Raw genomic sequence first — 14,076 nt, 5'->3', positions numbered from 1 at the left:
TCCACAGTCCTCCTATGAGACACAGACCAAGTAGATTTTTTTTTTACCATTTTATCATGAGCATTAGTGAGGGCCTATTATATGAAGATAGGTTGAAAATGGGTGAAGTCGTCCTTTAAGTATGATGTAGTACTTTTACTGAAGTACAGTTTGAATACCAAACTTGTACTCGTAACAGAGTATTTCTAAATTGCAGTATCGATACTTTCACCGAAGTAAAAGATTGGAGTACTTTTCCCACCTCTCAAGTCAGTATGGGCTCTATTCACAGCAGCCATATTATGAAGACATTCACAGGTGTTACCAATGATACTAATGAAGGCTCTGTTCCATTTAGTGTAGCACAGTGGTTTCCACGAGCCCCATAACTCTGAGTGTACAAATGGAACCAAATGGACCCTTACGGGTCCAATTGGTTCCATTTGATTTGTACACTCTCAGAGTTACACACCCGTAAGGGGCCATTTGGAAGCCCATGACTTCATAACTGTAGACCCACTGGTGTAACAGAATGTTTCCAGTGAGCCAACATGCACAACATCAGCACCCTGACTCTGTTTGACCAGAATGGAACAGACCCTTTATTAGTATCATTGGTAACACCTGTGAATGTCTTCATGATATGGCTGCTGTGAATAGAGCCTTAACTAAAACACGGGAACGGAATGTATTGTATGAAGTACTTCCGTTTCTACCCGGACTGTAAACATCAACGGACCGGAAGAAGCGAGCAGAAGCAGCGTGTTTATTCTTTTTCCAACATGGAGGAGGGAAGATGGAGCAGTTTACCTGTGAAACTCAATGACTGTATCTTACAAACACTCGACGAACTGCAGTTCACACACACGACACCAGTACAGGTAACGTTCTCCTTGTCTGGCAGACAGTGTAACGTTAGTTTTCCTACCAGTATAATGGTAGCTATCACTTAGCTACCATTATACAGTACTAGCTACTGGCTAGTACTGTAGCACAGTGGTGGAAAAAGTCTTCTACATTTTTACTTAAGTAAAAGTATTAATACTGGCATACTGCAATGTAGAAACACTTTGTTACAAGTAAAAGTCCGGTATTCAAAATGTATTTGAGTAAAAGTACAAAAGTATTGGCATCAAAATGTACTTGGAGTACCAAATACCAAAAGTAGAAAGTACTTAAAAAATGTCCCATTTAACACGTTTTCAAATGTATACAAATCTTTGGAAAATAGCAGATCTACAAGCTCACTATGTGTGTGAGCTTGCAGATCTGCTATTTTCTAATGGCCGAAATGTATAGGGCTGAAGTGGTTGATAATGTATGTTTTGTAGTAATAATCAAAATCTACAAAGTAACTAAATTTTTCAAATAATTGAAGTGGAGTAAAAGTATAATATTTGTCTCTGGGATGTAGTGCTGTAGAAGTAAAATACTGCATATTACTGTGAAATACTCAAAAAAGAAAACCTCAAAAGTACAGTACTTGAGTAAATGTACTTATTTACTTTACACCACTGACCCGTTCTAATGTTTCAATGTTGTGTTTCTAGGCTGCGTGCATCCCTCTGTTCATGAGGAACAAAGATGTGGCTGCCGAGGCGGTAAGTGTCAGTGACCACATAAACTAACTATTACTACTTTTTTTTGTGAACTGGAGGCCCTTGAGAGACACTAGCTCTGATTTATGTGTACTCAGTTATACAGGATATAAAATAATTAAAGTCGATGCTTAAGACAAAGATTCACCCAGATTTCCATAGTGCCCACTTTGCAAAAGTGCCCAGTTCTCCCGCATTCATTTGCTCTAGCATGGTGGCCAAACAACAATGATATAGGATCAAACTGGATAGGCGATCAAGAATATACAAGTATATCTTTTTTCTGTGTGTTTAATACTTATTTAGACAGACACACAAACGTACATAGAAAGCACAAAGCAGCTTCATAACTAAATCATTGTATGTTTTAGGTAACTGGGAGTGGGAAGACACTTGCTTTTGTCATTCCTGTAATAGAAATCCTACTGAAGCGAGAAGAAAAACTGAAAAAAATGCAGGTATGAATTTTATTATTTCCCAGGCTGGTATCTCTGTTGTCAAAGAAAAACTTAAGTCTTCATCCTGAAGCATCGTCCCTTGCTAATACTCTAAGTTTCTTATGTATGCATAAGTTAACATGACATTTTGGCAGGTTGGTGCATTGATCGTTACACCTACGAGAGAGCTGGCCTTACAGATCAGTGAAGTAATGGAGAAATTCATTGAAAAGTTTCCACACTTAAGGTAGGCAAAGAGAATGGGTGGGTGGATTTTCACAATTTGACACGCTGTTTGAAACTCAGGATCATCATTCATTTCAACTTTATATTTGTTTTTCAGGCAGATTTTGTTGATTGGTGGAAGTAATCCTATGGAGGATGTGGAAAAGTTCAAGGAACACGGGTAAATGCAGTTACATCTCCATATTATCTATCTCAGTTTAGAATTTTGGGTAGATTGTTAAACACTTAAAACCTAGCTCCCCTATTTTCAGTCGGTTTTCTTTTTTCGTCTTTCGTAAAGCCTTGTTTTCATTTTAATTTTAAGTTTAGTTAACTCAAATGTTTTTTCATTGTTATCATTAGATTTAGTTGACTATAAAAAACATTGCACCTGCATCTATGCTGTTCAATTTCAGGGCCAACATTTTGATTGCAACTCCGGGCCGACTGGAGGACATGTTTAAGAGGAAGACGGACGGTCTGGACCTGGCTAGCGCAGTCAAGAGTCTGGATGTGCTGGTTCTGGATGAGGCAGATCGATTACTAGACATGGGCTTCGAGGCCAGGTATAAGGGACCGTGAAATGTTTATTCATTTGATTTGTGTCTGAATAGCCAGGAGGAGCATCCTCATACCATGTTTTTGAGTCAAGAAATTGTTTTTTTTAACCACTCGCACCCTATTTCATACTTTGTTGTACGATGCTGTCACGTGGTGACAAGCTCACAACGCATCACATTGTGGCATGTTATGCCAAGCTTCTAGATCGGTAATTTTTAATATTTTTGAAAAATAATTTCTTACGTTTTTGGCCAAATATTAAATGGGAACACCAGATGAAAAGTACCTGAACACTAGTGTCCCTATTCTGTGCCGAACATTTGGCAAAAATAGGAGATCTCCAAGTTTACAATGCATCACGCGTGTGACACGTTGGGAGCTTGTAAGATTTTCGGCTATAGAGGGAAAAAAGTAGGGGGCCTAGTTAGTTTAGATCCCTGAAAGAAGTATGTAGGGTTTAAGTGGTTTTAAAAAGATAGTGTTTTACATCATGGTGGAATCACACTTGTAATGGAGTTCCTTTTGGTCTGTCCAGTCTGAACATGATCCTAGGCTACCTGCCGAAGCAGAGGCGTACCGGCCTGTTCTCAGCCACACAGACCCAGGAGCTGGAGAAGCTGGTCAGAGCTGGCCTCAGGAACCCTGTCCGCATCACTGTCAAGGAGAAGGGCGTGGCCGCCACCAGCACCCAGAAGACCCCTGCAAGGCTGTCCAACTATTACACTGTAGTAGAAACACCTTTGTTTTGACTTACTTGTATGCCGAAAATAGCTGATTTACAAGCTCACGCCGCTTTGTGAGCTTGTAGATCAGCTATTTGGGGCTCTAGAACGCTTTAGAAGTATCATGTATACTGAATTAAAATAAAAAAACACCCGCACACAGTCTAAACTAAAGAAACAGTTTTATTTGATTAGCAGCAACATTTCGGTAGAAGACCTTCAGAATGAAGGTATTTTACATTTTTTTATACCTTTAAAATACACATTCTTTACAACGTAGCCAGGGTTCTCGCGAATCCTTAAAAAGTCTTAAAACATCTTGAATTTAATTTGTTAAATTCAAGGCCTAGAAATGTCTTAAAATGTCTGGAGTTATGGCATTAAATTTGATCTGGGAATGAGTGTGTCACAGACAGACGAGTTGTTTTACTCTGCTGTTTATTTCATGACTTTTTTTTACATTATAGTGTCCTCCCAACTCCTGCTGCATCTTTTTTTGCAATTGTATATGATACAAAAGGATTTGTTAAATGGTCTTTATTTCAAATTTAAACATGGTCTTCTTATTTCAGATGTGTCGGACCGAGGACAAGTTCAATACCCTCGTTTCGTTTCTCAGGCAGCGCAAGCAGGAGAAACACCTAGTCTTCTTTAGGTAGGTGAAAATAACCAATAACCGACTTATAATCGTATCGAGAAGCAAGTTTTTTTTTAAAAATATGTATTGTTTTCTTCTATATAGACGAACCAATACAAAACAATTCATGCTATTTTCACTTTAAAAAAAGTGTAATAATCTTTTATTAATCATAATTGAGGCAAAAGTTTGAAATAATCATGATATTGATTTGAAGTCATATCGCCCAGTCCTAGTAGGTGATAATAACCCATATGGTTGATTTGACACACATAGTGGTTTTATTAGGAGTGTCGTATTGTTGCACACGACTTAACAAGCTTCTTACTCTCAGCACGTGTGCATGCGTGGAGTATTTTGGCCGTCTCCTGGAAGCCCTCGTGAAGAATGTCGACATCCGCTGCATTCATGGCAAGATGAAACATAAGCGCAACAAAATCTTCGCTGAATTTCGGCCCCTGAAAAGGTGAGTGAACTTGGCACCAATGAAAAGATACTTTATTTAATCACTTTAACCCTGGCATCTCTATTTTGGGCATAGGCAAACACCCCCCCTATTTTTGCAGTTTTTTTAAAATAGGGCTTAAGTGGTTGATTATATTTGAATAACTAGTATAATCTTCCTTTGTATTGTGTTTCAGTGGGATCCTAGTGTGTACTGATGTCATGGCCAGAGGTGTAGATATCCCAGAGGTCAACTGGGTGCTGCAATACGACCCTCCGAGTAGTGCAAGGTAGGCAGCATTGACAATCTACTGCTGAAGGAAGATCTGTTCTGACTGAAATGTGACTGCGTGCGTGTAATGCTTTTTATACTTTGTCCAAAGAAATTGCTACAAGCTCACAACAGCATTTGCGAGCTTGTAGATCTGCAGTTTTTGGTATGCGACACTGCGATGCCGTTATGAGATGTTTAGAGTACTATGAAATTGGGCCAGTTGCATAATGATGTTCATTAATCAGAGCTGTGTTAATGAGTGGTTTTGTCCGTGTCTCAGTGCCTTCGTACACAGGTGTGGACGTACAGCACGGATTGGTAATGAAGGCAATGCGCTTGTCTTCCTGCTGCCAATGGAGGAATCCTACGTCAACTTCCTGTCCATCAACCAGAAAGTGAGTGTTTTGTTTAAACATTTTATTGAACTCTGAATTCGGGTCATGTAGTATTTATTCCTCTATTGTCAAAATCCATGGAACTAGAACTGCAATTTGCTCATTCTGGGATTGTAGTTTATCTCTTTAAAGTTGCATTGTGTAGCCCTAAAATAAACAAAGAATTACTGTTATAAGACTGAGAGACAGAGGTAGGGTAAGTGATAGTTTTGGTTTAAACAAAATAACTTTTAAACAAACTATATTCTGAGCACTGCTATAGAGTGTTCGTTCAGTAACAGGGATTTCCCCGTCTCTCCAGTTCTTTAGTAAACAATTTGCCAATTTCAGCCAATCGGGAAAGAATACCAATTTTTCAGCTTAACTTTTATAGTGCTCCAGTTCCAATTTTGTCTGCTCATTTCTTTGTGTCATCACTTCCAATATCACTTGTTTAATCTGTATCCTGTGTGAGTTCTCCCTCGTGATGGGATAAAATTGGTATCCCGACCTGAAAATGTATTTTCTGTTTATCAAAGAGCTGGACACAGGGAGACTCCCGTTATTGAACATACATGCTATAGCAATGATTACTATCAGAATATATAGCATTTAACACTTATTGTAACACAAACAAATATCACTTACCATACCTATAACTACTTAAACCCTATGTATTTTATGGTATGTCAAATAATGACAATGGCACATCTACAAGCTTGTCGTTTTTGCCAAATGATTGCCTATTTTTGGTAGAACCTTTGCCTATTATGCCCATAATAGGGTGTGCGTGGTTAAAGTGCACTGTGGCTTTGACTGTTACTTTAATCGGCTGAAGGACTAAAACAAAAGTGTTCCTTCCTTGTCCTCTCTGCAGTGTCCACTTCAAAAGATGCGTCAGATAAAAGACGTGGGGGATGTCCTGCCCAAAGTGAAGGCCCTGCAACTGGCAGACCGTGCCATGTTTGACAGGGCCATGAGGGCGTTTGTCTCTTACGTCCAGGGCTACGCCAAGCATGAATGTAGTCTGATCTTCAGAGTCAAAGGTAAGAACCCTTAGTAGAGCTCTGAAGTAATGTGTACGTACATTTCCTTGTTAGTTTATCAATACTTCATTGACCGTTATCTCCCAGGGGTCTTTACTAGGGATGTCCGATATTATCGGCCTCCCGATATTATCGGCCGATATTAGCATAAAAATTGATATCGGGAAAATATCGGTATCGGTTTTTGAAAACCTTATAAATAAGTTACAGGAGTTCTTACTGTATATGGTGTGTGTGATATGAAATTTGAGCTTACCCTAATCACAATAATCCCCGCATATATCGGTATCGGTTGATATCGGTATCGGTAATTAAGAGTTGGACAATATCGGTATATCGGTTATCGGTAAAAAAGCCAATATCGGACAACCCTAGTCTTTACTTTATAGCCGACAACTGAGCTTGTAGATGGCCTATTTTTGCAGAATGTTCACTTCTTTTCACTAGTAGTTTACCTATTATAACATGCCCAGAATAGGAACGCAAGGGTTCAGGTTGTTAAAACTCAGAACTGAAAACATGTTTGTGTGGCGCATTTCATTGGTTAGATCTGGACTGGCCTGGCTTGGCCCGTGGCTTTGCCCTTCTCCGCATGCCTAGGATGCCTGAGCTGAGGGGGAAAACCTTCCCTGAGTTTGAGGAGACTACAATCGACACAAACACCATCCGCTACCAGGACAAGAACCGCGAGAAACTGAGGCGAAAGATGTTGGCTGAGTTGGCTCTAAAAAAAGAGCAAGAGGCAAACAATCCAACTCGAAAGAAGTTTACACAGACTAAATCCTGGTCCAAACAGAAGAACAGGAAGGACCGTCGCCAAAAGAGGGCTGCCAAGAGAAACAACACTGATGAGGTATTTGTATAAAGCCATCTCATTTAGGTTGACAATTATCGTTTGTTTAAGCCATTATTCTATTGATTACGTTTTCGATTGATCGAATAATCTGGAAGGCGTTTTAAATGCTGGCTCTTTTGAGCCTGTAAATGAATGTAAACAAAGCTGATTCTGACAGTATAGAACATTCTATATGTTCTATTTACGGGCTAAAAGAGCTCCTCCTGAGCCTCTTCACTGTACAATGTAAGTCAATGAGGAGCATATTTTAAATGACCATATATTTTAAATAGTCAATGGAGAAATTATTTTAGATTTCTTGTCCACCGTGGTTGTTACATCATGGCAAGGTAACTACACAACCCAAACCTCTACCAAAGTGGTCTTGCCCTTTAATTGCACAACAGTGTTGAAAATAATTTCACTATTTTGGAATTTCTTCGTCTGCCATGCCCAAAATAGGGATACATTATTAATCGGTTATTTGACTAAATTATCAATTATTTTTATAATGAATTAAATCAAATAGTTGGATCAATGGTTGCACCTTTAATGAGAATTAATCAATATTTACTGTTTTGTCGGTAGGGGTCAGACGTGGATGAAGAGGACATGCAGGAGCTGTTAAAGGACACCTGGCTGCTGAAGAGGCTCAAGAAAAGACAGATTACTGAGGAGGACTTTGAGGAGCAGGTAACAAACAGCAAAAAGATGAAAGGTGAAACACAAGAAGAACCACAAGCTGAAGTGAACTGCTCAGAAGACCGATGCAATGACTAAGACGGTCTATTCCACCCAGTTGCATTGACTTTGGAAGTCAAATCTAGATAGGGAAATCTCTTGCCATACGAACGGCATCCGAGGGTGACAACCGTGCCGTACCACTTGTAATATTCAAGGTCAGCTTTTGTCACACAACAGTCACACAACACACCAGGTCAAGGTGCAACTGATCGCCGGTGTGTCAAATTTCCACTGGAAATACAGAGACATTACTATAACCTTTCAAGCATTGTTGCGGGCCAGGTAATTATACCATATCGTCTGACGGGCGGAAAACTAATGTCTAGAAATTATTTTCCAGTGGATCCAATGTAGTTATTTGGTCACAAACTCTTGATTATACTTTTCATTGAATTAAAGTATTTATAAAACCCACAGACACTCTTTAACAGTTTGAACCTGGTGTACCTGTCAATTGCCAATCTAAAGTCCACAACATGTCACATTCTGACATGTTGTGAGCTTTTTAGATTGGCTTTTTTGCTACTTTTGCATTCAACAAAGTATAAAACAGGGCATTAACTTGTTAAAAAAGGATGAAATATGGAGATACAAGTTTTCTGCACAACAGTTACCAATTTCCGGTATGTTTTATTTGAAAGTTCTGGGACAGTTATAAATAGAGTTTAATGAGTTCATCACTGACAGCCGATGGGGTGAGGACTCCCAGGTCAGTGAAGAGGAGGGTGATGAGTGAAGGTGGTGTGTAGTCAATCATAGGATGCTCTTCTGACAGGTTCTGTACAGTCTTCAGTGTGTCTGCCTTGTACTGTGGGGTGGGGGGACAAACATGTAATGATTAAAGTATATTATGTTAGTTCCATTGATCCAAGCCGGAATGCAATCGATTGATTGGTCATAAAAACAAACATGCTCTGAAAGTGCACACGGCCCAACCTTCTGACCACCAAGGGTGGGCTGCGAACATTTTAGGTTTTCAGGTGAGCCCTGATGATCCAGAAAGGGTTGGGAACCGCTGGCTTCGGGTATGACTAGTGACTACTGTAATGTTCTGCATACCTTAAATTTATCTGGAACGTCCTGCTGGTTGAGTGGATAAAGCCGGACAAACTTAAAACTTTCTGCCACTACATAGAAAGGCTTGTTGTGAGCTTTGGAACAAAGTGCCATCTGATAGGTACCAATCTGTATGGACAAAGAGACACGTATTTATGTTCAGCTTTTACATGTTGCAGTAAAGAGAAACAGAATTGGTTAACTCATTGTTTGCTGGTTTCTATATTATATCCCATAACACACCTTGTTAATGATGCCTCCACTCTCCACAACTCCCTCTGCACCAACAATAACCAGGTCTACCTTCTCAAGGACATATCTGTTGAAATGAATGAACACATTTTATCATTCAATTTGTTTTGTTTTTTACATATGTAATTGTCGTAAATTGAATATTTACCCCACAGCTGCGTCCAGAACTACTGTCACAGGAACATTCAGTTTCCTGAGGGCTTCTGCCATCTGTCGCCTAAAAAAGAAAATTCAGATTCAACAAGTTTTCATGTTACCATTGAACAGCAACAATGAGTGTGGTGATTTGACACAATTTAATAAAACTATTTTTTGACCAAATACCTTGATATCAATTTTGTGACGATAATGTACTGTTGATTTTCCAAAGGTTCAAAGTAGCAAAAATAGCTGATCTATAAGCTTGCAACACAATGTGAGCTTGTATATCTGCTATTTTTTAAAGTAAAAAAAACACTTATCCCAGATCAATACCTCTATATTTCCCAGCTCTAGTGGCTACCTTCAGTGGAAACACTATCACAACAATTAGTGGCACAATTCACACACCCTGCTGCATCAGGCTGGGATTCAGTGACGTAGACAGAGAAGCGCTTTTTCTCTGCCACCGCTTTCTCCAGCACCCTGAGGACAACTCTGGAGTAGGAGTGAGTCAGGATTTTCTGTGGAAGGAAATATGGAAGAGAACTGCAGGTCAATTTGGAATAATTTTTGTTAGGTTTAACACAGTATATGGGACATGAAGAATGGAATAATGTTTTCAATTAAGCCATGAAGACTGGCACCACTCACCGCTCCGTCTTTGATGAAGGTGTGACAGAGCTTGGCCACTTTGGTTCGGGACAGCGAGATCTTTTGTAGAAACAACTCTCCTCTCTCCTCCATCACTTTCTTACAGCGTGACAGATCCTGAGACAAACCACATGAAGTAGATTATATGAAGGCTTGTAGCTAGGGCTGAGCAATATAATATTATATGCATATCCTGATATGAGACTAGATGATATCTGGGATTTTGGATGTTGTGATATTGCAAGTGTTTTCTTTTGCTGGTTTTGGTCACTTAAACCCTATTTTTTTACCCAATACCAAGTGCTGATTAATCTAAGGGATTATGAAGTCCTATGAGCTCAACCAAATTGAAAGTAGCAAAAGCTCACAAAGCGTTGCGTTGTGAGCTTTTGGAAGCAAGAAAGAAATTGTCACAGTACGATATAATCACAATATCAAGGTATTTGATGAAAAATATTGTGATATTGTTCAAATGATATGTTCTATGCCAGTGGTTTTCAAAATGTGCCCACGGTACACCAATGGTCAAGTCCAAATCTCATGGTACACCTGTATTCATAGCAGAAATAGCACATGTACAAACTCGAGCTTGTACATGTGCTAATTAGGAATGTTTTTGAAAACTTTTAAAACATTTTCAATTTAAAAGGCAGGTTGAAAGTGGTTAAAATATATTTGTGATAATTGTTAAGGTAAAATAAAGGGGTTTATTTCTAAACAATGACCGGCTTGCTGTCAATTATCCTGCTTATTACATGGCTTATTAAGAAATTAATAAATTGACCCAGAAGTAACAACGAAGGCTTCATTGCTTAGGTTAATTAAAGTATTCCATAAATTTATGCCAGGTCACGGCGCGTCCAGTGCAACGTGTCGCCTCGGAAAACAACAGGAAGTGCTGATCAAATAGAATCAATTTTCGGTCTATTTCTCACTTCAAATGTTTTCAAAAACATTCTTGAGAGCAATGTTTGGCTGTAAACGACATTGTGTGTTTGTTTATGGCTACCATGTTGGGTATGGCAAAAATCAAGCAGTGCAGCAGGTGGCGCTCTGAACCTTTGATTAGACAGCGGTCTGTTATTGAGCTCATCAGTCATTATCGAGAAATAACGCTGAATTCGGTGATTGACCAATCAGAATCAAGCATTCAACCAAGCCGTGTAATGAATTGCAATAATAATGTGTGGTTGTCACAAAATCCCAAGGCACACCTGGACTTGTCTCACGGCACATAGTGTGGGAACCACTGTTCTATGCCATTGCCGCCTAACCTGGTGCTCCAATGAGGTGAGACTTATGAAACGCAGGAACAGTTCTCCTCCTGAGGACACAGCCACAGACGAGTCCACTCCTGTCAGGCAGTCTGTGGCCCATGTCAAGCTCTCCCTCAGTCCCAGGATGGTCTCTCCTGGAAAAACAAACACACCATTGCAACTGATCTGGGTCGACAGTATTAGGGTTGCCAACTATCAACACCTAGCCGGGGCGTCCCTTATTTCTAAGAAAAATACGGCCAGATAAAGATAAAATCTCATTGTATATAAGTACAGTTTATGTATATTATATTAACCACTTGAACCCCAGCCTCCATGTTCTGGGGGGAACATTACAATTTAGGCATTTAGCATTTAGGCATTTAATCCAGAGTGACTAGAAATAGCAGATTTACAAGCTCACACGTTGTGAGCTATTAGCCCAAGGACTATAGGTCCTTGGGCTGAAGACCCCTGCCCTAGACAGTACAGCTCTGATTCAGACACGCCATGCCAATAAGCCGCCTATGCTTAACTATATCATCACTAGGCTACTATGTGGAAGCAATCAGTGGCATAACAACAACAACAACAACAACAACAACAACATCCCATGAATAATATCAGTGTACAGATGGTTACAGTGGAGTGATGCTGCTCAAACCTTTATCTCTCTTGAGGAATTCCAGCAGGGTGCGGATGGCAGCCACAGCAGATGCCATGTCTGGGTCTTTCTTCATCTGATTCCTGAAATACTCCACCAGTTCTGGGTTGCATTATGGAGGTGAGATTGAGACCGTTATCTTACATTCAAAGAAGCTATGGTGGGGATGACTTTTAAATCATGTTAAATGTGTTGGGAGCAAGAGAACTCACCTTCTTCATTCATCTTAAGGCAGCAACACAACCACAAAGGTTGATTCTTTAAGATTATATCACACCCTCAGTGACTTGCACTTGATGATCCTTTCAATGTGACAGTTTTTGTGTGCACACGTGAGTTTGCTTTGATCGGGGGGGAACCAGTCTTTCTAAAACAAAACAAACGTCCTGTAAACGAACTAAGAGGCCAGTCGTCCTTCAATTCAACTTGATGTAATATTTATTAAGATTAAGAGCCTGTGTTTGATGATATTCTGGTCACATTTATACCACCAAACCTCAGCTGCTGTTTTCCTCCCTTCAGTGATGGTGCTGCGATGTGTGTCGCGGACTGATGACGCGTCTCTCGACAGCGAAGTAGTGCACACGCGCATCCGCCGGCCCCGCCTCCGCATATCTGTTCATTCTTTGCACACAATTCCTTAAGGTATCAAGAAGACTCACCCCAAAACCAACTCACCCCAGAGGTAGGAAAACTCACCCCGGAAGACTCACCCCAGAGGTAGGAAAACTAGCTCCGTTCCGTCAGCAACGATAGGACATCCGGTTTTTGAGCTAGCAACAATAAGGTTTCCGGTTGCCTTCAAAATAAGATCGCGAATTTGTAATGGTTTTTAAAAGACACAAATCTATTTTAAAAATACATTTATGATGTATGTCTTTTAAATGGCGCATACTAGAACACTTCTAATTGCCTTTTTTTTTTAAAGACACACATTTATTGAAAAAATATATTTATGATGTATGTCTTTTAAATGGCTTACACTAGAGCAGTGGTTCTCAAACTTTTTCATGTCAAGGACCCCCAAATTGATATATATTTGTATTATATTATTGTATCGTATTATTATTTGTATTATATTTGAAAATATCTTGTGCAGGGACCCCCAGAAGAGAAGATTTGTGTTGCAAATGAAAAAGTTCAAAAGAATTTCAAGATTTTTCAAAAATGTAAAAAAAATAGCAGATCTACAAGCTCGCAGCACGGCACGAAGTGACGCGCTGCGAGCTTATAAATGGAGCTTATAAATGGATAAAGTGGTTAACTACTTTTGCTGGGGACCCCCTGGAACCATCCCAAAGACCCCTGGCGGTCCCCGGACCCCACTTTGAGAACCAATGTAGGCCTACTATAGCACTTCTAAGTGAGGTTGTTCCAGATTTAAATTGGCTATTGATCCCCATTAAATGTGCACAGTTTCTGATCCTGTTTTGCACTTGGATATTGTGTTCATTTGTGTGTGTTAGATATATGTATTTGCAGGAGCAAAAGAACAATGATAAAAGCAACAACAAAATATGCTACAAGTAATAATAGTAGATGCAGAGCAGGTAAGATAAATTTAAAAAAAGTATAGGGTTTATTAAGTTGATCTCACCTATTTAAAAAATAAAATACAATACAAATAAGAATGTAATCAGAAAAATACATTTAAAACGTATATTATTTAACGACATACATACAACATGGACACAGTATCAAAAGAAAAGATTAAAGGCATATTGGTAGATTTGTAGTATATGTGCTGTTCCATAACTGAGCGCCCCTGCACTTGATAGGAAAAAAAATGGTGGGCCGCCCAGTGCGGCCAGAGGTCAGAAAAGTGCCACTTTCAGACAATAGTGGACACTGGACAGGAGACCGCTCAGCGAGGCAGCACATTGGACATACGCACGCGTTCAGGGACACCTCCTCTACACCTCCTCACTCTCCGCTAAGCCCGAGAGGTGTAAAAAAAAGTGTGGCGGACCGTCCAGTGAGGTCAGAGGTCAGAAAAGTGGCAAAAAGTGCCGCTTTCAGACAATAGTGGGCGCTGCACAGGAGACGGCTCCGCGAGGCAACACTTTGGACATACGCACGCGTTCAGGGAGACCTCCTCTACAATACCACACTCTCCGCTAAGCCCGAGAGGTGTAAAAAAAAGTGTGGCGGACCGTCCAGTGAGGTCAGAGGTCAGAAAA

The 14,076-nt window shown here is 39.9% G+C and overlaps 2 protein-coding genes across 2 annotated transcripts; one reads left to right on the top strand and one right to left on the bottom strand.

Moving 5' to 3' along the window:
• The first annotated feature begins 734 nt into the window (after positions 1-734).
• On the top strand, positions 735-7,913 carry ddx55 (DEAD (Asp-Glu-Ala-Asp) box polypeptide 55). Its single transcript, XM_084047779.1, has 14 exons — positions 735-860; positions 1,530-1,580; positions 1,949-2,035; positions 2,170-2,261; positions 2,358-2,420; positions 2,656-2,805; positions 3,336-3,525; positions 4,095-4,177; positions 4,494-4,625; positions 4,801-4,893; positions 5,158-5,272; positions 6,129-6,297; positions 6,846-7,150; positions 7,721-7,913. The coding sequence occupies exons 1-14, from the start codon at positions 762-764 to the stop codon at positions 7,910-7,912; spliced, it is 1,821 nt and encodes a 606-aa protein (XP_083903905.1). The 5' UTR covers positions 735-761; the 3' UTR covers position 7,913.
• A 611-nt stretch (positions 7,914-8,524) lies between these two features.
• On the bottom strand, positions 8,525-12,432 carry eif2b1 (eukaryotic translation initiation factor 2B, subunit 1 alpha). The gene is made up of 9 exons (XM_084047780.1): positions 12,109-12,432; positions 11,897-11,998; positions 11,251-11,387; positions 9,977-10,093; positions 9,734-9,846; positions 9,333-9,401; positions 9,176-9,251; positions 8,936-9,061; positions 8,525-8,684 (listed from the first exon to the last, which is right to left on the bottom strand). Exons 1-9 carry the CDS (start codon positions 12,119-12,121, stop codon positions 8,529-8,531), a joined length of 909 nt encoding a protein of 302 aa, XP_083903906.1. The 5' UTR covers positions 12,122-12,432; the 3' UTR covers positions 8,525-8,528.
• Between the last annotated feature and the right edge of the window lie 1,644 nt (positions 12,433-14,076).

This window comes from Gymnoscopelus microlampas, assembly GCF_963454915.1.
Source record: "Gymnoscopelus microlampas genome assembly, chromosome: 21".
NCBI lineage: Eukaryota > Metazoa > Chordata > Actinopteri > Myctophiformes > Myctophidae > Gymnoscopelus > Gymnoscopelus microlampas.
Note: the sequence above shows the minus strand (reverse complement) of the source record. Positions and strands in the feature narration are given on the sequence as shown.